The following is a 25973-nucleotide window of genomic DNA, read 5'->3' as shown; positions in this document are numbered from 1 at the left end:
AAATGACATAACCAGCCACTAGATGGATCAAATCTCTTCGCAGATCAACTCTCCCCTTTTCCAAAGTTTTCATGAATATACCCACACAACGTGCTTCAGAGGAACTCGCAGGCACCTGTTTCGATAGGGTGGAGACTAAGGCCCCTCCCAATCACTTAAAATAACCAATCAGACGCGAGAGGGCGGGGCTATGGCAAGCGGAACGTAAGACGCAACTGGAAAGCAGTACTTTGGTTTACGGGACTGTTACGGTAGACGGACGGGGATTTAATGGTGTTTTGGCTATTCTATGTTTGGGTTTCTAATGTACATCAATTTCTGTGCAATGTTCAAGATATGCCTCCTTGGTAAGTGTGCATTGTAATTTTATGTTTTTGTGATTTCGTGACTGAATTCCGAGACTTAACTAAAAACTGAATCAAGGCTTACCGCTATAGGACACTGTTTTAATATGCTAACGTAACGTTATATGTTTATGCAACTTGTCTCGGTGTGCGATGTCAGCATTAGATTTTCAAGTTGAACGACTTGAGTTTAGTTAGTTAGTTTGATAAACTTTCTCTTCTAACATGCAGCAGGTCTTGTTGGTATTATTTACGCGTTTGACGTGATTGTTACTTCTTTGACTTTATTCTTTAGGATTTTTATTGTTAAAATAGAATACATTTAGTATTAAATACATTAATACATACTACATTTAGTATACATCTACATAACACCAAATCCCAAAAGGGCATACAGTAACTGCTGAGAAAGCAATACAAATTCTAATGGCTTTCATTACAAAAACCATAAAAAATTCTTTATGCATTATGTTTTATTCCAGTAGGATTTAATGATGTCCTGTTGGTTCCTATCCAGTAGATAAGATTCCACCAATAGAACACATTACCGACCCACAGAGACCATTATAGTTTCCATTAAAACCATGACAATACAAATCCCCATAGAACAATTAAAAGGACTATTATCAATGTCCTTTTTTACAGCAGTAAAATGCTGCAACGTTGTTTTATCGGTGTCATTTTTTTAAAACTATTTCACTCTTTTATAGTTTGAAGGACAGTACAGTTTGAATGTATTATAGCGATGACAAGATTTCTTGTTGTGTTGTGCTCTGTTGAACTTATTTTCCTAATAAGATTTACCAGTATCATGTAGCTACTAGTGTACCTGATCCTTTATCCTTTCCCTTAATTCTTCATTTCGTAAATAACATTTTTGGCTCACTGAAGGATGAATGAATTTAGCTTGTAAGACGTTGTTACTATTAAAGCACAGCTTAGATTTCTCCCCTGTGTATGTGAATACATTCCAGTGAATAGAAGAGGTTCAGGCATAATCGGGTAAATGTGGCCTTGTCTTTAAACATTAGAGGTTTAAATATACCTTTGCACCATTGTGCACACACAGGCCCTGCTGTCCGTGGTGAGGAAGCTCTGGGAATTTGAGAATCTCCAGGGAACGGTGCACAGGGTTCCTTTCAAACTAAATGCATTTGAGATGTTCGGTGCCGGGATGCTGCAGCAAAGCAGTGGAGGTTTGAACAAACACCCGCTGGGAATCGCACGCCTGCCCAACTCCCAATTTTTCCCTCTATCCGCTGGTTCAAGCTCATGGGGTTTGGGGCGAACGGCGAAGAGCGGATCGTTGAGCTCCATCAGCTCCTGCTCGGACAGCGTGGAGACGGCAGGTGCCGATCCTGACTACATAATGCAGCTGGTCAATGACGTGCGGAGGTTTGCAGATGTGCTGCTTCACCTGAAGGAAGCTTTCAACGGCAAAGGTAAGAGTTGCTGTTGGAGTGCAGCGTTTGTCCTTGTTTTCACGGTCATTAACCTCGGCATGCCTTATCAGTTTGGAATACAAGAGGGGAAAGTTTTATTTGGCATTAACAATGTTCGTTCAGCAACTCCAAAAATGCAAAACAAAGTTTGTTGCTAGTCTGCATTTTTAAGGATAAAGTCATTTCTGCGCCACAAGTGTCACCGTATGGAATCGCTCACTCATTGGCTGAGCCAATGTTGCTGACAGAGCAATAGGAGATCAGTGTCCGTGTTTATGGCTTATGTCATACTTATGTCTTTATTTTAGCTGAGATAGGAAAAAGTTTTCTATCGACCCTGGAGTTCATCCGTTATCCAGTGCCACTTGATACAGCCGCCTGTGCGAAGCGATGCGAAACCATCCGATCCAGAAATCTAAATGTGAAATCCTTGATCGTGGGACTGTTTGTTAAAAAGATAAACTCCACTGTAGTTAAACGACCTGTCCTCAGCACTCTGTAATCCTAAGTGAAGTGTATTTATAATAGCGAAAAATGTTTTTATAACAGAAGAGTGAATGCAGATTAACAGGATGATTGCTCTTGCATGCTCGATTAGCGCGTTCTCAAGGCTGTGCCGTTTGGATGGGATCCAGCACACTAATCTTTGCTTTTGCTTCAGTATTCCTTAATAAGGACAGGGGGTGCGTTTGTGATGTGGGGTGTTTCCAGCCTCCTATTGTGTCTGTGGCGTGTTGTCCAGGGCCTGTAGGAATCTCCTTTTGTTAGTCGGGGTGATGGAGGGTCCTTGACCCCAACTGGGTAGTAGAGTAACTCTGAGAGCCAGCAGTGTGTGACCGCTGGTTTTGGCCTCCAGCTCTTCTCCGCATGCAGCTACGGACGGTGAACAGTAAGAATACCAGAGCTGACGGGGTGTTGCATTGTCTTAGAACACTGTCAAACTTTGTGTCAGTCTTACATTGTTGGCGTGATTTTAAAAGTGTGGCGGGCAGTCTTTGGCGTGGAATGTTTCCGCAGAGTGACCTTATTAAAGATCTGAAAAGAAGGATGCCAAAACAGTTGCACTTTTGAAGAGGAAAGGTTAAATATTTTTGAAAAGATCTCTTTGTGTCTCTGCCTTGGTGGCATGTATTAGCAGGAATTGTGAGGAAAGGCAGAGTAACACGCATGTGAGTCACAGCCAATGGCTTTTCTGGAATCTGTTGAAATTTAGCTAAATGCAGGAAAGGGTCATTTTAGAAACGATGGCTAATTGGTCTCGAGGAAGTTGGATTTAAGAGAATGCAAGGGCACATAAAGTAGTAATTTCAATATCCTTATGTTTTTCAGATTTTTGACATTAAAATTGTATTCAAAGAAAATATATGTAAAGTATATGTATGGCAAATACACATTTATATAGATTTATTTATTTATTTATTATGTGTCATTATATTTTTTTTAGTGCTGTCAATCGATTAAAAAAATTAATCGGATTAATCACACATTTTTTCTGTGATTAATCACGATTAATCGCACACAACAATTATATTTTAAAATATACTTTTACATTTTAATAATTTCACATTTAATCTTCAAATTGATGTAGAAACAACATATTTCTTTAACAGCATCATTTTATGAAAGCTAACATTTTGATATTAGTATTGTAACTGATGTCTCTATTAAATTGATTATTTTAACATTAATTATAGCCATTCAACAGTATAATTGGGAGCTCATGTAGGAAATTGAAGGACACTTTACAGTCTTTAATGCTAAATTATAAATTAAATGTAGAAGAATTCTCATTAAAGCTATAAAATCACATTGATTTCTTCTTTTATTTTGTTCTTTGATTAACATTAGTGACAGGAGTCACAGCAGCACGTTTAAGAACGTGGCCCCTTTAAGAGCTGTCTCAGTACGCAGATCTGACCGTCACCGCACTCCCATTTTCACAACTCTTTGCATTCATTTAAGATTTTATTTTACACTTTGAAGTCTGTGCTTAAGAAAATGCTAGACAAAACGGGCTTTCTGACATAATCTTGTGTGGTTTTATCCATTCAAGCTCGAAAGAGAACTTAACATGGATGCGCTGTCTGACAGAGATTCACCGACGCAGCCGTTACTGTACACACCAGACTGGACCTCGCGTTGCGTTTTGCCGCGTCCCACAGTTTAGAAGCTGTCTATCTTCATTGAACGCCTCAAAGCAACCGTTTCAAATCGCGCTTAAGTGGTTTAAAAGCCTGTACACGAATAAGAGCGTGATTACATAATGTAACGCTAGACAAAGGATGTCAAAACAAACGGATGCTGCGTTAATTGCGATAAATATTTTCTCACGCGTTAATTTGAAAAAATTAATCGCATGCGTTAACGCGTTAACGTTGACAGCCCTAATTTTTTTATTTACCAATATAAAATATTGATAGATAAAAAATATAATAAAAATGAGAAAATAAATAACTTAATAAAAAGAACATTCACAATGTTGATGCATTTAATATCACCAACTAAATCATATTTATTATACTGTAAATATTCTATACATTGCCCAGCCCTATTTTCATTTATGACAAAGCATCAGATAAAAATAAATAAATTTACCATCATTTGATTTGCATCTCATTCTTTTTGTGCCTTAGATAAACATTTCCATCTAAATTAAGAAAAACTATTCAGTTTGCATTGGCAAGCGGCTCATGTACGCTGTTTATTTTAAATTGTGTAGGAAATGAACATTATGCGGCCAGCATCTGGGCGATTAGTGTTTTGGATCAGCGGACATCTTCAAAGTTTAAATTGTTAGTAGTAAACTGGGCGTTGCTGAACCCATGCATAAAAGAGGTTGTTAGGAATCGGCGGCCCTGCCGTGATTCAAAGTATTTAAACCCCTTTGGTTTATGGCTGTGTTGTCTCGGTAGTAAGTCGCTGAAGTGAGCAACCCTTTGCTTTCAGGACAAGAGGAAGGGAAACCTCAGGCGCTGTTTTATTGGGTTATTATGCTTTGTTAAAAACAGCTGGTTCATTCACATGCATTGATGCGATAGTGACTTTATTTTTGTCTTGTCTCTTTCACGATTTGTTCTTCGAGCAAGCTGGAGCTTCTGGCCATAAATTGACTTTCCCATGCAAGAATAGCAGGAACCTTGAGACTTGTCCTCAGGGAATAGTGGTCTGCTATAGTAGGAATTTAGTGTTTTCTTTTTTTAAATCTGAAGTCAAGCATGTCACCTTAAATGGCAATTGTTAGACAGCATAGACAGACCGCTTGAGATGTTGAGGTGGACCATTGTATTTCATGATCCAGTTTATATAGATTTAATTACACAAAAAGAGGCTTCTTTTAGTTTTTTTACCCGGTTCACAGTTGTGAAGTTCAGACGGCTGCCATAAAGATGTCTTCACAATGAGAGGGATTTTTGAATATCTTTAAAGGTCGTGACCTCACCCAGGGGCCGCACATGATGGACATGTTGGTAATTGGATTGGATTATTTTGGGGTCTCTGTTGGCTTGGGATGTAACTGACAATTTGGGCTCTGAACTCTGAGGTCAGTATGTATTTCAGTTTGGGGGTAGAGAGTACATATTCTTTACCTTGTTAAATAACAAAGAAAACTGGACTGTACATGTTTACTGTTGGATGTTTTTTGTGACCTTTTTGTGGCTTTTAAAACAACACGGTGTTCTGTGTTCATCATGCCGGCATGACAGGTGACATTACAGAGCTTCTATTGTTAGCTTCAATTTCATCTTGACTTACAATGGTGGTCCAAAAGTGTGAGAATGTATTAAAATTGATTTATATATTGTATATTAATTTAGCCAAAGGGAAAAAAGTTTAGCCAAAAGTTTTTGTATGCTGGGAATCAAACCCCTTTGCTTCTACTTTGCACATTCCTTTTTATTATCCTTTTTATTACTAATTGAGAGAAAAGTTAAAAAAAATAATTTGAAATTAAATATTTAAGTTAATATTTTAAACTGAATTTAATAAAGTAATTATATTAGGATTTTATGACCTCACATGCCACACATGAGCATCTTGTGTACTTCAATGAAAACGGAAACCTGTTTAAAAATGATTATCTTTCAATTATTTCTCAAAAATTCTACAACGTTGCTTTTTTATTTTAAGGCTAATGAAAAAGATCTTCAGATTTATAATGTAGTTTCAGCCGTTCAGTCCCCACTATGTCTTCAAGTCTTTGATTTGTCTAGCTGGTCAGGTGTTAGTCTCATGGGCGACCCGTTGAAGCAGCAGGATGGTTGGCATGTGTCAGCTATTTCGAAAATGAAAAACAAAACGGCCCGTAATGAATACTGGCCCTATTCACTGAAGGAAATAAAGTGTGCAAGCTTCACTGCTCTCTCTATGATGTTTTGGAGACGCTGCATTCATGCTAGCCACTCACCGGTTCAAAGCACACGTCACCTTTGTTGAAATCATACACAAATGTCAAGAGTATCGAGAAATTGACATAACCACCCTCACATACACCGGAACCAACTCCTAACGGCTGACGGGCAAAACCTGCTGGCGTGTTCTGAAGTTCACAGCCGCGTTTGTGTTTATCGGTCCGCTAACTGCTTTGGTCGCCCTAAAGTCTGTGTGAACTCTGGGCTTCTCAGAGCGGAGATTTGTTTATTAGCAAGTCCTGTGGGACAGTAAACTGTTTTTGTTCTCCATGAGTGCAGGATGGGTAAATAATCACATCGTCATTTGTAACATTTTCCTCATATTTCAAATTGTCTGGGTGGTCCTGTCCCTCACATGAGTTCTTTATATGCATTGCATTTTCTTACTTGCTGAATAAAAAAGTCACATATTCACACTCACACAGATGGCACCTGCTTTGGATGCCCCTTGTAATATATCATAATCCCAAAACACTTGGATTCTTTTTCCAGTTTCCTGTTTGTTGGTAGCGTTGAGCAGCCTTGAGCAGACCGACCTGGGTGTATTTTTAACTGTTAAATCAATATTGACCCTTTCTGGCTCTGCCATTACCACAGTCTCTGCTCATCATTTTGATAGGGGTGGGAAAAGCAGTTCTCTCCTCTCCCATCCCCCCCACATACCCTGCATTCCTCCAGAACAAACGCTCACTTGTTGCTTTAGTGCCTTAGATCAACAGTTGCTGGATGTTGGACACTTTGGACAAAACGACCAAGAGTAAACCATTGTCATTTCTACTGTCCTGGTACAGTAGTCCATTATGACTGGATATGTTAGTCATAATATGACTATAAAAAAATGATAATTTATATTCATTACATGCTACGGTTACAGAATGTGTGAGAATAGGATGTTTATGTGCTTTGCATTGGCGGAATTACATAATTGGTAGTGCATACTAGAATGGCAAGTATCACTTTTACTATTGTTTGTAGTAACGGTTATGGGATTTGAGCAAACTTTAACCCCAAGGATTACACTTGCGGATGGCACATGCTCTAGCATCATGGCCTTTTGCTTAGGCAAGCGCCATTTGCATTTTCTCCATAGTATGTTAAAAATTAACCATGTTTTTAAATGTAATGTGCTATCAAAACATTTATTGCGTTTAACATAAATGGAGAGAAAAAATAAATAAAATATATATGTATAATAATATAATACATATAAATATATTAATATAAATTATAAAAATAAATTATTTAAAACAACATTTGACTCTTACAGACATCTGTTTTAAATAATTATGTATATACAGTATATATATATATATATATATATATATATATATATTTTNNNNTTTTTTTAAGCTTATGTGCATGCTTTTATTATGTTATTCAACATGCATGAGACACTGCTTATGTAAAATGTGAACTTGAATTCACTTTATTTTCAGAAAAATGTCTTTCTCTTGACTAATAACAAATATCTTATACCGTAACAGAATTATCATCATGTGTTTATTCCCAGAACTTTGAAAGATCAAAGCTCTCTAATTGTTATTTAAAATACCATAGGGTTTAAATTAATTTCCAATCATATGAGAAGGACTCTAATATTGTAGCTGTGGAGTTTGTGGAGGGTCCAGGCTGCCCTCGCCGTGGGGTGCAGCCAGAGTCTATGAGTGGGATTAGAACCCCCTTCATCCCCAGCGGCACCACATTGTGCTCCAACCTGCCGTGCGTGGGGGGCTTCCTCTGATCGGCTAAAAGTGATTTTCTGGCCCCCATTGTGAGGCGATTTCGGGGGCCGGTGACCCACGCCGTTTGCCCTGTGAACGTCAACCTTCAAACAACAGAATGACGACCCGCATGATCTCGAGAAGGTTTCTGATGTGTCCAATTAGTTCTGGGAAGCATAGTTTGTCCATGTTTCTGAGAATTCTCAGCATTGCTGCTGTATGTGTGTGAAGGTAATGCAAATTAGTTTTAGCACAGCTGATTTTATGTTTCCTAAGAATGAGTCAAGGGACAGTTTCCGTTTAATCTGAGTCACATCTGCATTTCCAGTGTTTCGTTGCATAAATCTTTCACTCTTAATGAATCACTGTATTGTTCGTTGAGCAGTAGAAGGTGAGAATTAGTTTGTCAAACCTTTTCACAGTATTTCCGAGCTGCTTTGAGGTAATATTTAACTTATTAGCTGCTAAGAACGTGTGTTTCACAATATCCTCATTTCTCAGACTCCCATCACACTGAGTAATACTTCATGTCAATACAGGAGTTTTTAGGGTTATAGTTATAATCTTATATGGTGTATTGTCTGTTATGAAGTTATATTTGGCAATGATAACTTGATTATTTGTCCCACTAATATTCTATGGGAAAATAGTTGTGCACGAGGCCCTCTGAGAAAACCAATACTGTGTTACATAGATTTGCGTTTGAAATTGTCCATTGTGAAATTCCAGTCTATATTTAGCCGTCCTGTGTCGTTTTAGTGGCTTTTTCAGTTATTTTAATGCATGTGAGGTACAGCTGTACTCCAGATCTCTTTAGATATGAGATGCTCAGTGTTGTCATCAGTTGTTTTTTTAATAAAGAGTTCCTTTTATGGTCGCTTTGAAGATGGCGCTTTAAATGAGTTCAGTTCCGACTGTCTTTGAAGGTCCAGTTACTCTTTCTTGTTTCATTAGAAGTAGAACCTGTTTTTATTCAGAAAACTAATGAAACTTTTTAACTTATGTTTATTATTGTGGAATGTCTCTGTTCTTTAACTGATTCAAATGGAGCACTAATGTTTTTTTTTCTTTTTGTGAAAATTTGGAATAAAATGCATTTCCATTGTGATCATTTTCTGTAGTAAAAGGATGACTCATTTTAGAATTTTCGATTTCAGAATTTGTAGAGCATTCGCAGTGCAAAGTTCATGCGATCATCACAAACATTCTTAAAATGTACTGTTTAGCATTAATCTTCTGTAAATTGCTTTGAATAAACGTGTCTGCCAAACACAGACATAAATGTAACGATGAGAAGAATGAATATTTCTCCAATTCATAACTTTTGCCTCTCTATCGCCATCTCTGTTTGAACCATAAAGGTGCAGGTTACTTAGTTATTTTCTAAACGTCAAGCTGATATTTCCCACTAAATCGTACTTGACAACTCAAATTACAAATCATTATTATAATCTTAACATTGTGAATTGGTGTAAGGTAAGTCCAAGGTTTTAAACACTGATGTTTTATGTACCTGCTTAACTATGAGCGCATCGCGGCGAATCGTTTTTTGTTGCTTAATCGTTCCACTCCATGCCAGCCGGTACGTAAATGGTTTCATTTTCCACCGCACGGCTGATAACGGAAATCTTTAGAATGTAAACGCAAACGCATCACGTGCTGCCTTGTTAACACAAGAGGCTGAGCTATAACGTCTCTGCACGCATTCTATTAGCGGTTAGACAACTGTGCCGAAAATTCTGAGCCGAGAACAGTTTGTAATCGTGCTGTGTCGAACCAGACTCACGTGGAAACATAACTGTAACCTTTTCAAACCGTGCTTAGAACGGTTCGGTGCGATGGTGGAAAAGCGCTCTGTTTTGTCACTGTTAACCAGAAAAGTTACGTATTGTTTTCAAACTATTGTTCATTCCTTTGTTCTCAATTCTGAAACAATTATTAATTGAATCAATAAAAAGCTATATCTATAAAATCGGTATTTGGTAAATTATTTCTCTTAGGGTTTTGCTTTTTTCTTCAAGATTTCATAGCTTATCAATCATGGAGCACATTAGGAGGTGCGCATGGAGAAGAGATTAGAGCTGTGTAGGAGAGCTGAGCGTGGGGCAGGGTGACACAGAGAATAACAGATAAGACTTTACTGTCTGTGAGTTTTCAGCGCTGACTGTACCAGTGGACATGAGGTCTTTGTTGATTTGTGGAGTTTAATGGTTAGCCATGTTTCTTTATATCTCTCTCTGCTTGTCTCTTCTGTACTTGTCTTTCTGTACGATAATGTTACGGTAGGTGGTGAAAATTTGTCACAGGACAGGTTGTCATTAAAACTGTGACATTAATTGGCTTGTATGGTGTAAGATGAGTCCATGTAATATAATGTGCATTATATGGTATCGGTTGAAGTATGGGATGACATGCATTTGTATGTCAAACGTTGCATCAGAACATTTGGCCAAGCAACAGAATTTTATCAGAGCGATGATTCTTTTGAATTAGTTGAATTAGCTACATGCTAATTTACAAATGATATTAAATATCAGCCTCCGAGAAGGTGTGTGTTTTAGTTAATGTGCCTGTGTGTTGTTAGCTTGAATCTGAAATTCCAGAGAGATGTAACCGCTGACAGATCCGTCAAGCATTTGTTCAGATCAGGTTAGAGATCTTCACTGAAAACGTGAGAAAATGCTGGAATGAGGACAATTTGGAACAGCGAGTGAGGTTTGGTGTATCCTTGTTGGACACAAAGGAATGCTAAACGGTCTTTAAAAACTGAAATGAGAACGTTGGTCGATGGCAATATGAAACCACACCTGTGGGACATCAGCTTTGACTTTTATCTCTGTAGCAAATATGGTCAACAGATTAACCTACATACAAAAAACAACCCCCACTGTTTTGGATTAGGTATTTGAAACCAAGATGGCAAATGTATCCTGTAGATTGGCCACAGAATGCTTCTCACAACTCTGGATTAAAAATGTCTGGGAAGGTCTTGTCACCCCATAACATTAAGAATTGACCTAATTTCTCTTACATATCCACACGTGAGATCCTATCGTAGCCCTGCATGATCAAGTAGGCCCGTCTTCTTGATTTGAGGTAAATCCTGTTGTCGAGCCACGAGTTCCTGGTACAAGTCAAGAGAGGTTGAAGATTAATTGGCCCCGTTTTGCATCTGACGCCTGAGCTCCCAGAAAGCCCATCAAAGTGAAACAGCTTCGTGTTGAGAAGGGAAACACCGTCCATGGCTTATCCTTGGTAACCAACGGCTGTCTGGTTTTTCTCACTGACATCATGGTTGATTGCGCCAATTGCGTTGGTTGAGAAGTGACCAGATGCATTTTCACTGACAGAAGAAACATTTTTTATTTTGATTGTGTGACTTTTTTGATAGATTGTGATTGGAATGTGTGCACTGTGATGAACCATTTCATTTAGTTTTTATCATTGGTATGATGGGCAGGATGTCTTTGTAATTAGGACCATTATGAACTTTTTTGTATTTTGTTCTGCTTGACATCTGACAGATCCAATCCATTATCATTTTGTCTCACCTTCTCCAGCATGCAAAGCAGACAGTGGATGTCAGATCTGGATGCTCAGAGATGGGTTGTCATGGGACTTTCTTTGCTAAAGCGGCCATATTGAGCGCTGCTTTCCTCTCCATTCATTGTAACGGCAGTGGCGCATCTTGTTAATATATATTATCTTTGGTCACGGTTGTCCGTGGGGTGGACGCAGAGCTGTCTCTGTTCAAAAGAAGACCGTTGCTCTGTGGGAGATATTTTAGACCCCTTGAATAGCTGTAACTCTGGGGTTCAGTTCTTCTCATAAACATGAAGAACAAGAGGGAGTGGTGTCTGTCTTTTTTCTTTTCTTAATGATTGACAGCTCTGTGGTCAAATGAAAGACACAAGCACGTTCCTGTCCCCATGCAAGACGCCTGATTTATATGCAGGGGGACCGGTCTGAAGATAAATGTGGTGTTGGCTGAAGAGCAGGGTTTTGAATTATTGAAGATGTGAAGGTTTCAGCATTAATTGTGGTTTGGTTTTAAAGTCGGTTGTCCTTCAATCACCTGAGAAGAATCATCTTCAGTGATTTTAAATTTGTTTGGGTGTCGCCTCATAGTATTGAGTTCTCAAGGTGAAGGGTTTTTAGGCTTCTTGACAATCAGGCCAGAGTTCTTTCTTGATTGCTCATGGTACTTGAACATTACTTTGACCCTGCAATGTCACTGAAGGCTACCAGAGAATATCTAGCTATCTACAGGTTTGTGATGTAAACGTTGTTGAGATACTTATATAAATATTGTTCTTATTACTATTATAGTGACATACTTTTATTAATATTATTTTTGGTAACACTTTACATTACATTAAAGTTACCGTTAGTTAATAATTTAGCTACTGGTTTGGAACAATCTGAGGGTGAGCAAATGATGACAGGATTTTCATTTTTGGGTGAAGTATCCCTTTAAATTGCAGGTTAATTAATGTAAGTTATGCTTGAAGTCAATTGATGGATGGGGCAATGTTATATACTTGCCCAATAACTATTATTCATTTTAAACGACAACAAAAAAGTCATGGACACACTACATGCGTCAAATTCATATTTAAATACTTAAAACTTGCTTTTAAAGCTATTTTGAATTTCCATGTAACTTGCCAATATTCAAAGTTTGTCTGAACACTAACTTTCTCCAGCTATTTTTCAATGTTCTACCTTCAGACCCAAACCAAAGCCTCTTTCAACATCCAGTGCAAGTCCATGTATGCGAGTGTGTGCACGTCTCTTTTAAATGTCGGCCCTTTGTTTGCAGTCATGGGAAAGAGTGGATGAAAGGTGAATCAGCAGGGTACTTCGGGGCAGGGGGAGATGCTAAACGCAAAGGCCCCTTTACCGTGGATCCATGTAATATCCTGATCCCAGGAGATTCCCTGTCACGGGGAGGACCTGGCCCACCCACCTTAACAGAAAATGACCCGGAGTGGGTCGTAAGCACAGAGGACAGCTTTAAACTGTCCACTTTGGCAGCTCTGGTCAAAAGGGCGTGTTTTTAGCAAGCCTTTAAGTTTTAAAGACGTAAAGAAAGCTTGTAACCACAGATGTCGACCGCTTAATTACTCGCACCTAAAATCCGGAGGTGATTGTAATGCTGTTGACCTCAGATCAGATGATACAGAGTCTTTTTGGAGCCTTTGTGTTGACTTTTTAAGCAGGTGGTAGTTGTGCATGTTGGGACGACAATTTGGGGAAGTGCTCCACCTCTGGGGTCCTAATAAAAAAAGAGATTTTCAATGCTTTAATAGCTGGTTTGTATAATCCTTTATGGAGTGTGGTCGAGCCTCACGTAGACTCTGAAATGTTGTCATGGACTACATGAAAGACTGTAAGCCTTTTATAATTTGATTGGGCCTCTGTGAGCTGAATTGGGACACGTTTAGTGATTTCACACCGTCTGTGGTCTGGAAGGCCCTGCCGGCCAGCTTTCAGATATTCAGAAGCTTTATTAATACATTGTTCTTGTGATTAGTAATGCATGATTGAGTCGGTTCGGGTCGTAGGAAGAGGGATTTTTCAAAATCGAATTCTGTTTGATGGTTGGAGCTTACTTTTTTCTTCCCCCTTTAAAGGAGGGTTTTATTACCATGATGAAAAGGTCATTGGGAAAAAGTTGGGATTGTTTTGATTCGTTCCAAATGTTGCATACTTCCACTAAATACAATAAGGACGTACTGCACTGGCAATGGCAACGTTAATGATCTTTGAAGTGTTATTTATTCCAGTAAACTAATTTTGCCATGTCGTTCAACAAAATTGTCTCTTGATCCCACATTAGGTATGCTGTGAACTGTCCAGCCTGACTTTTTTATGAAGTGCCTAATTTGGTGAGAGGAACATTGTTGTTCTGTTTTCATTCTATGCATTCTTCATTCACCATGTCATTCCAGTTGTAACACATTTGCAAGCGTAAAATCAGCGCTAATTGGGTTATGTAATGGGTTGTGTAGTTCTGAGGAGCATTATTGTCTATAAAAGGTGCCCTGGGCACTGTACTTATTTGGAAGACATTATGTGTGTTCATGTGTTTACATGTGTGGTCCCTTTTTTCCCACTCCCACACTTGAAGAGGCGTCGCCATACTGGAATGCTGGGTTTCCATGACGCCAGCAGAGTGAAAATGTGCCATTGGTTCTCTGAGCCCAATGTCTCCAGTGGTCCTGCAGGATGGCTTTATTCTTAGAACCTCACGTCCCCCCCCCCAGTCTCAACCGAGGTACATGGGAACGCGTATCAAGATTCAGGAGACCAGCTCTTTCTACATTACTCGTTTCCCCTGAGCTCCTCTGTCCCCTATAGAGTCCCACACTCGCATCACTTTTGAAAGGCCCACAGATTTATTGTTCCATAAATGCCTCATGGTGCAGGACTCCAAAGAAGACGGCCCCGCTGTTTGCAAATGGCCCCCGGAGACAAAAGGAAGGTTCCCCCAATCAGAATGAATTTACTTGTCACGTTGAAAGCTCGCTCTTGGTTAAACAAGGTTTCCTGTCATCGCCAAGTGAGGGGTCTCTTCCTGCTAAATCAATCTGTAGGTGAGTGATCGAGTTTGGCCCCTTACGGTCCCCGGTGAGAACAGACTCTGCCTTATTGTAACAATCCCAAACAGGGTTAAAATCATCTGCTTCTACACATCATGTCCTTCCTGCTGTTTCAGGGCTCAGTTGCGCGAATTGGTTGTTTTTGAGCATCGGCCCAAACAATCCGAAGGCCGTTTAGTGTTTGATGGCTCTGGGTCTTGTGGCCTCTATTCTCTTTCCGTTCAGACACACTGAGCACAACTGAACCGGCCCCCTCACCCGGGATGCGTGGCTGTGTGTGCATGTGAATGGGAGCGCTGTGTGGGGATGGGGCCTTGCTTTGTGCGTGTGTTATTGTCATTAAAAATGTAATGTCTTTAAAAGAGGCTTTTTAATTTGACCCCCACCAATTAAGAGATTTAGACTTGGGTTTATGGTCACCTTTGACCCACCTGCTTGTATTCGGAGTCTTCACATGATGGTGTGAAATCCTCTTTGGTTTCCTCTGCCTCGCCGTATGTCTCATTGCTCGCTGTCATTCTCGTTTTACAACTTGTTTATTATGATAATGTCAAAAGATTGTTGAAGAAGAACATTTCTTGGTAAATGTTTTCAAATTTGTAAAATGACGCTTCATTTAATAGTATCACAAAAAGTAGCCTATATCAGATTAAATTTAGCATAGATTAAAGTTGGATTTAATGATTATGCTTGGTGTACTTAAAACCATATCTTCTGTCTCTCTATCGCCATCTCTGTTTGAAACATAAAATTACAGGTTACTTTATCATCAAACGTGTTAAAGTCAAATCGCATCAAAATGTCTAAAATGTTTTGCTGCTTTTTAGAAAAGTGAAAGGCACTTAAAGTTGGGTCGGATATAGCTGTGCCTAACAACAACCTTCAGTTGTAACTATCCACCACTGGTCCAGCACTTTCTTGTAGCTTCAGCACTCATTTATCTTCATCAGGTGTCAAGCATATCCACTCCCTGATGAGACAACCTGGTGCTGCCTTATGAGAACTGAACCAAGCTTTTGTTTCAAACTTCTTCAGCCAATATTCTCAAGCTCCCCCCCTCCTGTTCAGGAAAAGCCAACCCTGCTTATCTAACCTAGACACCCCTTACTGTATTACACATCAGCTGAAGTTATAACATTTGCATGTTTTCCTTCGTGTGACTCTTCTTAACCGAATGAATAAATGAGTAAATTAGGGGTTTGTTGTGATATCTTACAAATAACATGTTTTACAGGTAAAATCAACTATTGGGCCAATGAGGCCTGCAAAGAATCAAGAGCAACTTTTAAAGATCTAAATTGGTTCTAAATAATGGCGTAATTTGCTTTAAGCAGATTGCATGTACAGTTTTTTCTTCTGGAAAAATGAGTAAATGATATTGACAAGATTTTTGTCCAATCAAATGCTCTAGAATGGGAATATCCTTCCCCCAAATACTCCTACTATTAGGAGCAAATCATGATTGACAGCTGTGATGTACTCTAACCCTATTGGCTGTTTAAAAAAGAGGGACAATCACTTATTCTATATGTCCGACCCAACTACATTAACACAAAAAAGAAAACTTATCAAGAAGGTAATGGGGGCTTTGACGCTGGAATCTTTTTCGTGTTAAAAAACAATACAAAAACACAGATTTGTCTCCTTATCCTACCCCGATTTGCAACGATACGCTTCTAATGGTGATTTATAATTTAAGCTTTCAGGTTCGATTTAGCAGGGAACATCAGAAATGTTTATTGAAATGTTATGTTTGTAAAAATCGTCGCCGTCCTTCCGAAACCTCGGATGTCCAAATAAAGAGTTTGGTTCCAAAATGAGATGACTAAATAATAATAAAAATGTCAAAAATCATGTTTTTTTACTGTGCATTTCAATTAATATCAATCAAACTGCAGTTGGTTTGTTTTGATTTAAGACTTAACTAAAAAAATACAGCTAACTAACACTATAAAACACAATAAAAACATTAAAGCTTTCCTGTGGCTCAGTGGTTAGAGCATGGCGTTAGCAACGCCAATGTCATGGGTTCGATCCCAGGGGATTGCACATAGTCAGAAACAATGCACTGTATGTCGCTTTGGATAAAAGCGTCTGCCAAATGCATAAATGTCAAATGATAACATAATAAAAAACATGATTTTTGAACAATTTTAAGTGTAATTTTAAGAGTTATCTCATTTTGGAACCAAACTCTTAAAATGCACTGTTTTTCAGCAAATGGAAAAAACTCAACTAGTTGACAAGAACTTTTTAATTGTATGTATTGGTTAAATATTTTCCAAAAACTGTGATAAAACAAAGCATGACTAAAAATGAAGATTTATGGCAAAAATAAGGTTTAAACAAGGTTGAAAATGTACAGTGACGATATGCATCAAATAGTTGCAGCTACCAACCAACAAACAGTCACTTTTTCCTTGTGTCTCATTCTGTGCATCAATCTAATTTGGTCAGACATTGTTGGTCTTCTCTCTGACTGGAGAGCCGATGGCATGTCCATGGCAGGCACCATCCACGCCAACATTAGTTCCACCTTTTTGTTGCTCTACAGGAAAAGAGATGGAGGGGGGAAAAGGGGGTAGAAGGGGTAAAATCTCCCTGATCCCATTTTTGCGGCGGGTAATCCAGAGGCCACCGTCAGCACAAATGTGGCTTTGATGATGCTGATCACGGTGCCTCTGAATATGTGGGTGTGTATTTGTGTGTTCTTGCAAATCTTGCAAATGAGGAAAACAGTTCACAAGAAGGCTTGTGGTCCACGTTTGTGTGTTTCGTTTCTGTTTGATATTCTTAAAACCATGAAGGTGTTTGCCACTCTCGTCGATGCATGACCAGACAATGACAGCAGGCGGAAGTTACATAATAAAGGCGGATGTATTTGAAATCGTACTTGAAGAAAATCTGATAACACTGTCTGATGACTCAAGATATGAAGTGATCAGACGGGTTTGAACCGTTGTGCTGATGGAAACCATAGTTTTATCTTAACAAAATATTTATTCAGAAACACCTAAAACCACCACGTCATGTTAGGTGTTTGATTTTAGGGTTGTCAGGTGTCAAATTAACACATGTTAGCACAAGTGTGATTGTGTAACGTTTCCAATCATCCCTGAAGTGTGTTTTTATGTGTGTTTCAGAACACCAGGACTGTCTGCACCAAGTGGTTCATGAGCGTCTGGGGGAGTTGTTGCGTGTATTAAAAGCTGTGATTTCCAAACATCACTCCCTTAATTCAGTGGAGATCCTCAGTGCTGCAGGAACTCTCATCGCAAAGGTCAAAGGTGAGCCACGCTCTTGCTCATCCTCTCCCACTTCCCACTTTACTTTGACGTAAAGCAGAAAACTAACTTATTATTACTAACTGCATCCTCAAACTTCTTTTCACAGGCCTCTGATTCCTATTTATCCTCCCTTAAAGTGATAGTTCACCCAAAAATTACAATTCTGTCATCATTTACTCACCCTCTTGTCATTTCAAACCTTTATGAATTTCTTTCTTCCGCAGAACACAGAAGAAGATATTTTAAAGATAGTTGGTAACCGAACAGCATTGGCCCGCATTCACTTCTAGTGTATGGACACAAAACCAATGCAAGTGAATGGGGGCCTGTAAACAACATTCTTCAAAACATCTTCTTTTGTGTTCAGCAGACGAAAGAAAGTCATACAGGTTTGAAATGACAAGAGGATGACAGAATTTTTGTTTTTGGGTGAACTATCACTTTAAATGAATAGTTCACCCCAAAATAAAAATTTCGCTATCATTTACTCACCCTCGAGTTGTTCCGAATCTGTATACATTTCTTTTTCCGATGAACACAGAAAAATATATTTGGAAGAATGCTTGTAACCAAACAGTTCTTGGTCACCATTGATTACCATAGTAGGACAAATTACAATTGTAGTAAAAAGTCAACTTGAAAGTGAGTAAATGAAGACAACATTTTCATTTTTGGGGTGAACTGTTCCTTTAAGGATGGTTTACATTATGATTGTATGATTACAAAATTCTCAAATACATTCAACATCCAACTGTGACTATTCAAGGTGAAGTTATCATCTGAGGTTTAACATATGTGCCCATAATTTACTACATGATATTCTTTAAATGACGCATGACAACAAACTCAACTCAACTCAACTGCGAATCGAGACAAAATTCTGGGCTAAAGTCGTGTAATGTAACTCGGTGTCTCTGAGCTGGTAACAATACACCTGAAATTGCCGGAGATCATTTTCTAGAAGGATTACCGGTCTCACTGAACATATGTGTACAAAGAGTGTTGAAATGCATGAGAGAGTCCTTTAAAAAGAGACATCTTTGTCTCTCAGCATAGGAAGTTCTCCCACATTGCGGTGTGGTTTGAAAAGCAGAACTATTCACTTCTGTGTGTGTTTGTGCGTGCGCACGTGTGCGGTGGGGCAAACACTTGCTCTGAACACAATGTCCATGTTGAAGGAAAAGATTCTCGTTTCATCGCCTGGTTCCTCACTGAGAGATTTGCATCTCCATGCGGGGAGATTCCTCAGCTGGCTTCTGGACAAGAATGCCAGGAGTATCTGCATATTCTCTATATCCTCGCTTGAGGCTTAAAACACACATAGGAGGTGATGATGAAACACTGTGGTTTTTGCCAAAGGAAGAATAACATTTTGACCTGAGGGGAGGCAGTGTTGAGTTTGTGTGGCGTGGGCCAAAATGCACACTTACGGCACACTTTAAAATGTAAGAATGTCCTTTGATAGCACATATAAACCCATGCGGGATAGCGTTATCATCTGATAATAGATGCATTTCTCAGAAATAAGTTTGCAAACAAATTCTCAAAGGAGATTTTAGCGGCATCTAGTGGTGAGGTTGCGAATTGCAAGCAACAGCCACTCCACCCCTCCCTTTCAAAGCACTACGGTGGCAGACACAGAACTAAGATGTCGTCACGCTTTCGATTCTTTGCCAATGTAGATAATGTATTTACGAAACGCATTGTGTAGAGCAGTTTGTCCATTTAGGGCTACTGTAGAAACAGCGGGTGGGCCCGCGGTGTATGTAGATAGAAATAGCTCATTCTAAAGTAATACAAACACAAGGTTTCATTATGTAAGGTCTTTATACACCTCTGAAGACATAGTTATGTATATTATATTGCATTTCTGTCAATAGATCCTGCTAAATATTACATACACAGCACCTTTAAAGGATAGTTCACCCAAACAGAAAACTTCTGTCAAATCATTTATTCACCCTCATGTCATTCAAAACCGATGACCTTCTTTCTTTCTGTGAAACACAAAACAAGATATTTTGAGAAATTGTTTTGTGTCCATACATTGGAAGTCAATGGACACTGTTGTTTTGTTATCAGCGTTCATGAGGGTGAGCAAAATTAAATGATTTTACATTTTGGGTGAACTATTACTTTGGGCTGTGTTCACATTTGACTTCTTTTTTGACAAGAAAAAGTTGACAATGGGGCTTTTTAGGAACGAAAGCTTGCAGCGTTGTAGTTACAAATAGCAGCTGGCAATGACTTCGGAGGCAGTGTTTGTGCACGAAGGCAGCTCAGAGGAACAGATTCAGAAAGGCTTCATAGGCAGCGTAACGGAAGTCTATTTGAATGATAAAAAGAGGGCGTCTTTGCTATAACCAATCAAATATTTAAAAACGTATTTCTCGCTAGAAATGCAATCACAAGTTATTGAAAGTGAAAATTAAACTTGCATTCATGCAAAACGGCCGCCATTTAATTTTTTCTAGCTTGATCCTGCACGACCAATCACCTTCCTCGCATGTTGTTACGGAAACGACAGGTCTCGCTACTCGCTTATCATTGGTTAGCTGTGAAAAAGGTGCTTGACGTAGGCTGTTTTTTTCAGAATTTTTAATATTTTTTTCAACTTCAAAAGACGTTTATAGCTGCAGTAAAAGACGCTTGCGTTGGCGTTTAAAAAGGCGCTCAGGACTTTTTTGAAAACACGGTTTACTCCATAGGATTATAATGTAGCTTCAAAAAGAACAATTTGACCCCAAAATCTGTCAATATAGTCATTATTACAGTTATGCAAAGTATAACATTTTTATCAGTATGTGTGTTCCCTGGGAATCAAACCCATTACCTTTGATCTGCTAATGCATTGCTTTACCAAATAAGCTAGGAACACCATTTTACTGTTTAAAAGGCGGTGGGTTCTTATTGGTTAACACAAACAGAAGCAGGTTGTGATTAATGGCAGGACGTGGTTTGTTATGCGGTCACTTGCACTTTGCAGTGTTATTGCGAACCGAGTCTAAATGCCCAGCTTTGTTTTGACAGTCGGGGCTCGTGGCGGGTCATGTGATGTTTCTGTATAAACACATCTCAGAGCCTTTTGGCCTTCACTTTCAAAATAGTTGGATAATACTTTTCTAGCTTTCTAGTTGGGATTATAGCAAAAAACCATTACATTTTCACTTTTTTTAACATCTTATTGTATAACTTGTACAGTAAGTATCCTAAGTTAAATTAGAGTGCAATACCAGCTGCCTCCACTAGAGGAGCAAAATCCATCTTATTTTCCATACCTTCTCTTTCCGATCTCTCTCTCTCTGTCTGTCTCAGATACACACACACAGTAAAACCTTTGTAATGTGACCCTTAAACAATCAGTATTCTTGCTCTGTAGCTTAGATTAGAGATTAGAATATGAGAAAGTTGAATATCCGGATCGGGGAGCTCCAAGCATGATAAGAACTCCGCCGTGGAGTTTGAACAGTCCCATTTCTCTCATGTGCAAAAATGTGACACTGACCCCACTGGCTGGGCCTCAGGATGAGATAGGGACCAGCAGGAGTTTAGGCAAACCTCCGCGGAGGCTCTAGGGAGGAACTGTGTGCAGAACGTTATGTGAACATCGCTATGCGAACTCCCCACCTCTTCAAAAGATGGAACCCGATGGGAAGGTATGTGCTGATGTTGAACAACCTCGTGCGTCCTGTCCTTGATGATTTTAACACTCAGAATTCTGGGGAATAAAAACACGTCTTTTGTTTTCTTAATCAAGAGCCACGAGTAGATTTCTCATCTTCTTTTTGCTATTACACAAGACTATGTATTGAATTTCGAATGTAATTTGTGGTATTATATCTCTCATGAGCTGCCAGCAAAAAGGGGGCATGTTTGTTCTTATCTGTGGCCGTTCCCATCAGTCCGGCGACTCTTTACCTCTCATCACCTACAGCCTTCAAAAGCCCGCCTCCCTCACCCGACTGACTCGGGGGCTTTTCTACTAAGTGCTGCCCATGCATCTCTTCTAGCTCTTTGGTGTCCAGCAAACTTAAGACTTCATTTTAACCACCTCCGACGTGAGGACGTGCGAGTGTCATCCGTATCTGAACAGATAAGTTTGGTATCTTCTGTGGGAAACATCTAAACTCATTCCCAGGGGGCTCAATGTTTGGTCTGGTCAATGTTTTATCAGCTCTTCACTCTAGATTCAGAGGTGAAATTGATTAGCATGCCTAACTGGTGCCTGATTTCCCAGGGAGGAGGGGAAAAGCGAGAAAAAACAATGCCATTTTTGCTTGATGATGTAATTTCCACGTTTGGTTCGTATGTGGACGGTGAGGGCTGCCATTGTGTTCTTGTGAGCTTCAGGATTTCCTGCTGGGGAGGGGTGTGCGGAGGGGATGAGGGGACGTGATGACCAGACAGAACATCGTAAGCTCTGGTGGAAGGTGGTTCGGATCGACAATACGCTGAAGCTGTTGTTCGAGGATCTCAAGAGACCTTAGAAGACCAACCGGTTTAGATCGGCCTTCGGATCTGCCTACGATTGTCTTCAAGGAAAGTTTTGAGGGAATTTCTTTAAACCGTTTGTCAGAAATTATTACGTTTCTTGACGTCTATAGGCATCTCACTTTTTTGGGATGTTCAGTGGATGCTAACTGGATGGGAAGTGTAGTAGTCGGTAAGTGGGCGTATTGAAGAATTGATTTGAGTCTTGAAGATTTCATGAACTCACTGGAGGAATTTATTCTTGTCTTGCATTTTTCTTACCTTCTTGGTGTTTCGAAGTTCATTGTTTCCGGTTGAATGGTACGAGTATTCTTAAGCCTGTAATGCTTTGTTGGTTAGACTGGAGTCAGTGTAAACTTGTGTGAAGCAAACAGGAGTGAATCCAGTTGTACAACAGGTGAAACTTGCTTGAATAGGCATCTGGATATCTGTAGGCTTTTTTTTTCTTTCCAAATCTTTGTTCTTGTAGAAGGGTGGGTTGGGATGGATAAGGGGTTTGGGGGGTGTTGAAATAGGAATGGCGTCAGTGGTGTTTAGTGAGGTCTGCCACTTGTTTATGTTCACAGTGTTTATTATTGGAGCTGATTGCAGCTTATTTACATTGCTGTTTAGTTCCTCCCCGTATTTACCAGTCCAGTGTTTGGACTCAGAAATGAAGTTTTCTCTTTTTTTGAAGACTTACTCTCACTCCCAAACTTTTGAAGAAGTAAATAATCTGTACTCTGATTTGCCTAGATGATAAAGTGTGTCCAAGTTATTATTTAGCTTACACTTTTACTTCATGTTAATAGTTATCTAGTTTTATTATCAACATTTTATATTTACGGCTGTTACGTTACGTTACGTTAAAAACATCAAACATAGAATTGAATTCTACTTTAGATAAAATGAAATCAAACAGACATTACCCGCAAAATCATTCCCAACACCTCTGATTAGAAATCATCATTTTTATCTTACCATTGCGAATAAGGAGACCATTTTGAACTTCTAATATACTTGAAGTTTAAGTATAAGAAGAAACTAAGAAATTCAAAATCTCAAAACATTTTCTTCTTTATTTAAAAAAAAAAATACAGAGCGCAATTATAAATAACTATGAATGATCCCATCTTTTGTATTCATGTAAAGTGTACGGCACGCTAAAAACAGATAATGCATTTTACATTGTAATCCATGTAACTCAAATCCCCTGATATTTTTCAGGTGTGAACTACAAGGAAGTGAGCGAGGACAATAAACAGACCCTCTTTTCCGAGATCTACACTTCTATTGATACATTGGCGTTTACGTTTGGCAATGTGTAAGTACAGCACACAATTTCTAAATGATACGTTACTATGAATTCATTGCTTTGTCATCGCCTCATGTCTGATTTGTCATTTGAAAACAATAGCTACAAGGTAAAAACATCTGCATAGGATAGTGAGCCCTCGGAGTCAGACGCATGTGTGTTCACCTAATATCTTTTTCATAAGATAACACCAGTGCTTTGTGGTCCTGGTGGGCTTGTTGTTTTAACATCAGGAGTGTGTGCGTAATGGTGTGTAAGTTAGAGCTTTGTTCTTAAACCTAGTGAGCTACTTACAGAGGCAACACTTTAGGGCATTTAAGTTTGTTCTTAAAAGTAGACAGCTTAATAACCAGTGTTGGGTAAGTTACTCTGAAAAAGTAATGAATTACTAGTTACTAATTACATATTCAGTAGAGTAATTGGATTACTGTACAAATTGCTCTCTCCAAAAAGTATTTAATTACTTATCCCTAATTGCTTTCTATATCTTATATCAACCTTGATTAGTTAAGTGATTCAAGGATAGATGCAAAACGGCTCTTAATTCATTCAAATAAATAATATAAATCTACATAAAGTACTCTTCTTAACTGACTTGTATTACAAATGTGAGAGATACATTAATGCATGCATTTTAAAGTTAGACTTTGAATTTTAGTGTCAATTCCACTATTGTATACATTATACAGTATTTAGTTCAATTACGTCAGAAGTAACTGTAATTAAATTACAGAAAAAAATAAGAGTAGTCCCTTACTATACTTTTTAAGGGAAAAGTAATTAAATTAATTTGACTAATTACTTAGTAACTAGTTACACCCAACACTGTTAATAACATTCCAATACATTTTGGCGATGTATGTATTTGTTTTTTAATCATGACCCTTTTCTGCCTTTCATTTTCTCTTCTCAGAGTGTCTGACTTCCTTATGGGAGATGTAGAGAACGGTTCAGCCTCAGGCCTTCCTAAGACCCGCAGGAGCAGGGTGAGTTTTCCCCACTGTTATGCGCTTTAAAACAGTCCGATCGACAGGTGGTCCTGTTGCACGTCACAGGGATGTGGCTGTAGAGATGGAGGTCAGAGGGCGTAAACCTCGGCTGAGAAAAATAGAAACGAGGTCTGTTTTTGGAGAAGAAGGCTTTTCCTGTTTGGATTCCACTGTGAGACATTTCAGTGGAAAAAGCCAGTGACGCTTTGGCCTTGTGACTGTGTACTTCAGATAATCAGATGTGGCAGATAATGCTTGTTTCCTTTTCTGTTTTGGATTGTTTGTTAGCGCTGCAGACTCTATTTCATTGTCGTGTCTTTTTTTATATTCAGTCTTTTGAGAACCTGGCAGTGGAGTCTGGCGGATGCAGAACGGAAAAAGATGACACTCCAGGTGAGAGATGGTTTTTCGATTATTTTACTGCCAGTTTATACATGAAAGTCAACACTAAACCTACAAACACATTTCTTACATATCTTAAATGTATCCGTTTGGCATAAAAGCGACATACTGTACATTCAATGTAAAAAAAACCTCAATATGTGTGTGTTCCCTTGGAATTGAACCAACGTTCTTCCTCAAATAAGATTTTATTCTCGGCGCATGTGTATAAACTCGGCACTCAACTCGCCGTCAGTTTAAATCCTGGCTGGGCTGCTTAGTGCCAATCCACTCTAATACAACCTCAAGGTCAACAAACGGATTCAAACTGTCATTCTTGCACATTCATACACACACACACAAAACCTGTGGGCGTTTTTGCTAGCATGTACCATGTAACCCTCACAAATGTGTTCGGCTGTGTGTCCACCCTTCTCATAGGTCCTTCTCCACCCTCGCGGCTGGAGGAGATGGACGGGGCTTTGCTCCGGAGTGACAGCGGGGTGGAGTCGGCCCTGCTCTATGCCAAAGCTTGGTCAAAATACACCAAGGAGCTCCTGGCCTGGGTGGAGAAACGTCTTAATATGGGTGAGTGATTCTGGTTGGGCATTTATGGATCTGGCATGTTTATATAACAGTAGTAGATGAGGAGGATAATGTTGTTTTGTTCTTAGTTATAGTACTTTTCCTTGGCGTGAATAGGCCTTTAAAGGACAGTGCACCCTTAAAATAAAAATAATTGTCACTGAACTATGCTGTTCAATACCTGTATATTTTTATTTATACGTTTATTTGAATAGGGACAATACAATAGACACGATTCCAGTCAATGACAAGAAAAAATGCATTGCACATGGAGATTATAGCAAGTGTTAATTTTGCATCTTCAGTGTATGACTTTTTCTTTTGTGAAACACAGAAGATATTCTGAGAAATTTCTCAGTGGTTTTGTGTCCATACAATGGAAGTCAATAGGGGCCGATGTTGTTTGGTTACCAAAAATATAACCT

The 25973-nt window shown here is 39.0% G+C and overlaps 1 protein-coding gene across 3 annotated transcripts in view; it reads left to right on the top strand.

Moving 5' to 3' along the window:
* The first annotated feature begins 216 nt into the window (after positions 1 to 216).
* arhgap29a (Rho GTPase activating protein 29a) overlaps positions 217 to 25973 on the top strand; it is a 37476-nt gene continuing 11719 nt past the window's right edge. For 2 of the 3 annotated variants that reach the window (XM_057323087.1, XM_057323086.1), the window contains exons 1-7: positions 217 to 347; positions 1414 to 1786; positions 17665 to 17808; positions 23506 to 23602; positions 24507 to 24579; positions 24915 to 24975; positions 25405 to 25551. In XM_057323087.1, coding sequence (XP_057179070.1) covers positions 1504 to 1786; positions 17665 to 17808; positions 23506 to 23602; positions 24507 to 24579; positions 24915 to 24975; positions 25405 to 25551 — 805 coding nt within the window. In that variant the 5' untranslated portion in view covers positions 217 to 347; positions 1414 to 1503. Of the gene's footprint in view, positions 348 to 1413; positions 1787 to 17664; positions 17809 to 22209; positions 22472 to 23505; positions 23603 to 24506; positions 24580 to 24914; positions 24976 to 25404; positions 25552 to 25973 lie in introns of those variants that run through there. The other variant, XM_057323088.1, reaches the window with a different exon arrangement.

The sequence above is a fragment of the Triplophysa rosa genome, linkage group LG23 (assembly GCF_024868665.1).
Source record: "Triplophysa rosa linkage group LG23, Trosa_1v2, whole genome shotgun sequence".
Taxonomy (NCBI): domain Eukaryota; kingdom Metazoa; phylum Chordata; class Actinopteri; order Cypriniformes; family Nemacheilidae; genus Triplophysa; species Triplophysa rosa.
Note: the sequence above shows the minus strand (reverse complement) of the source record. Positions and strands in the feature narration are given on the sequence as shown.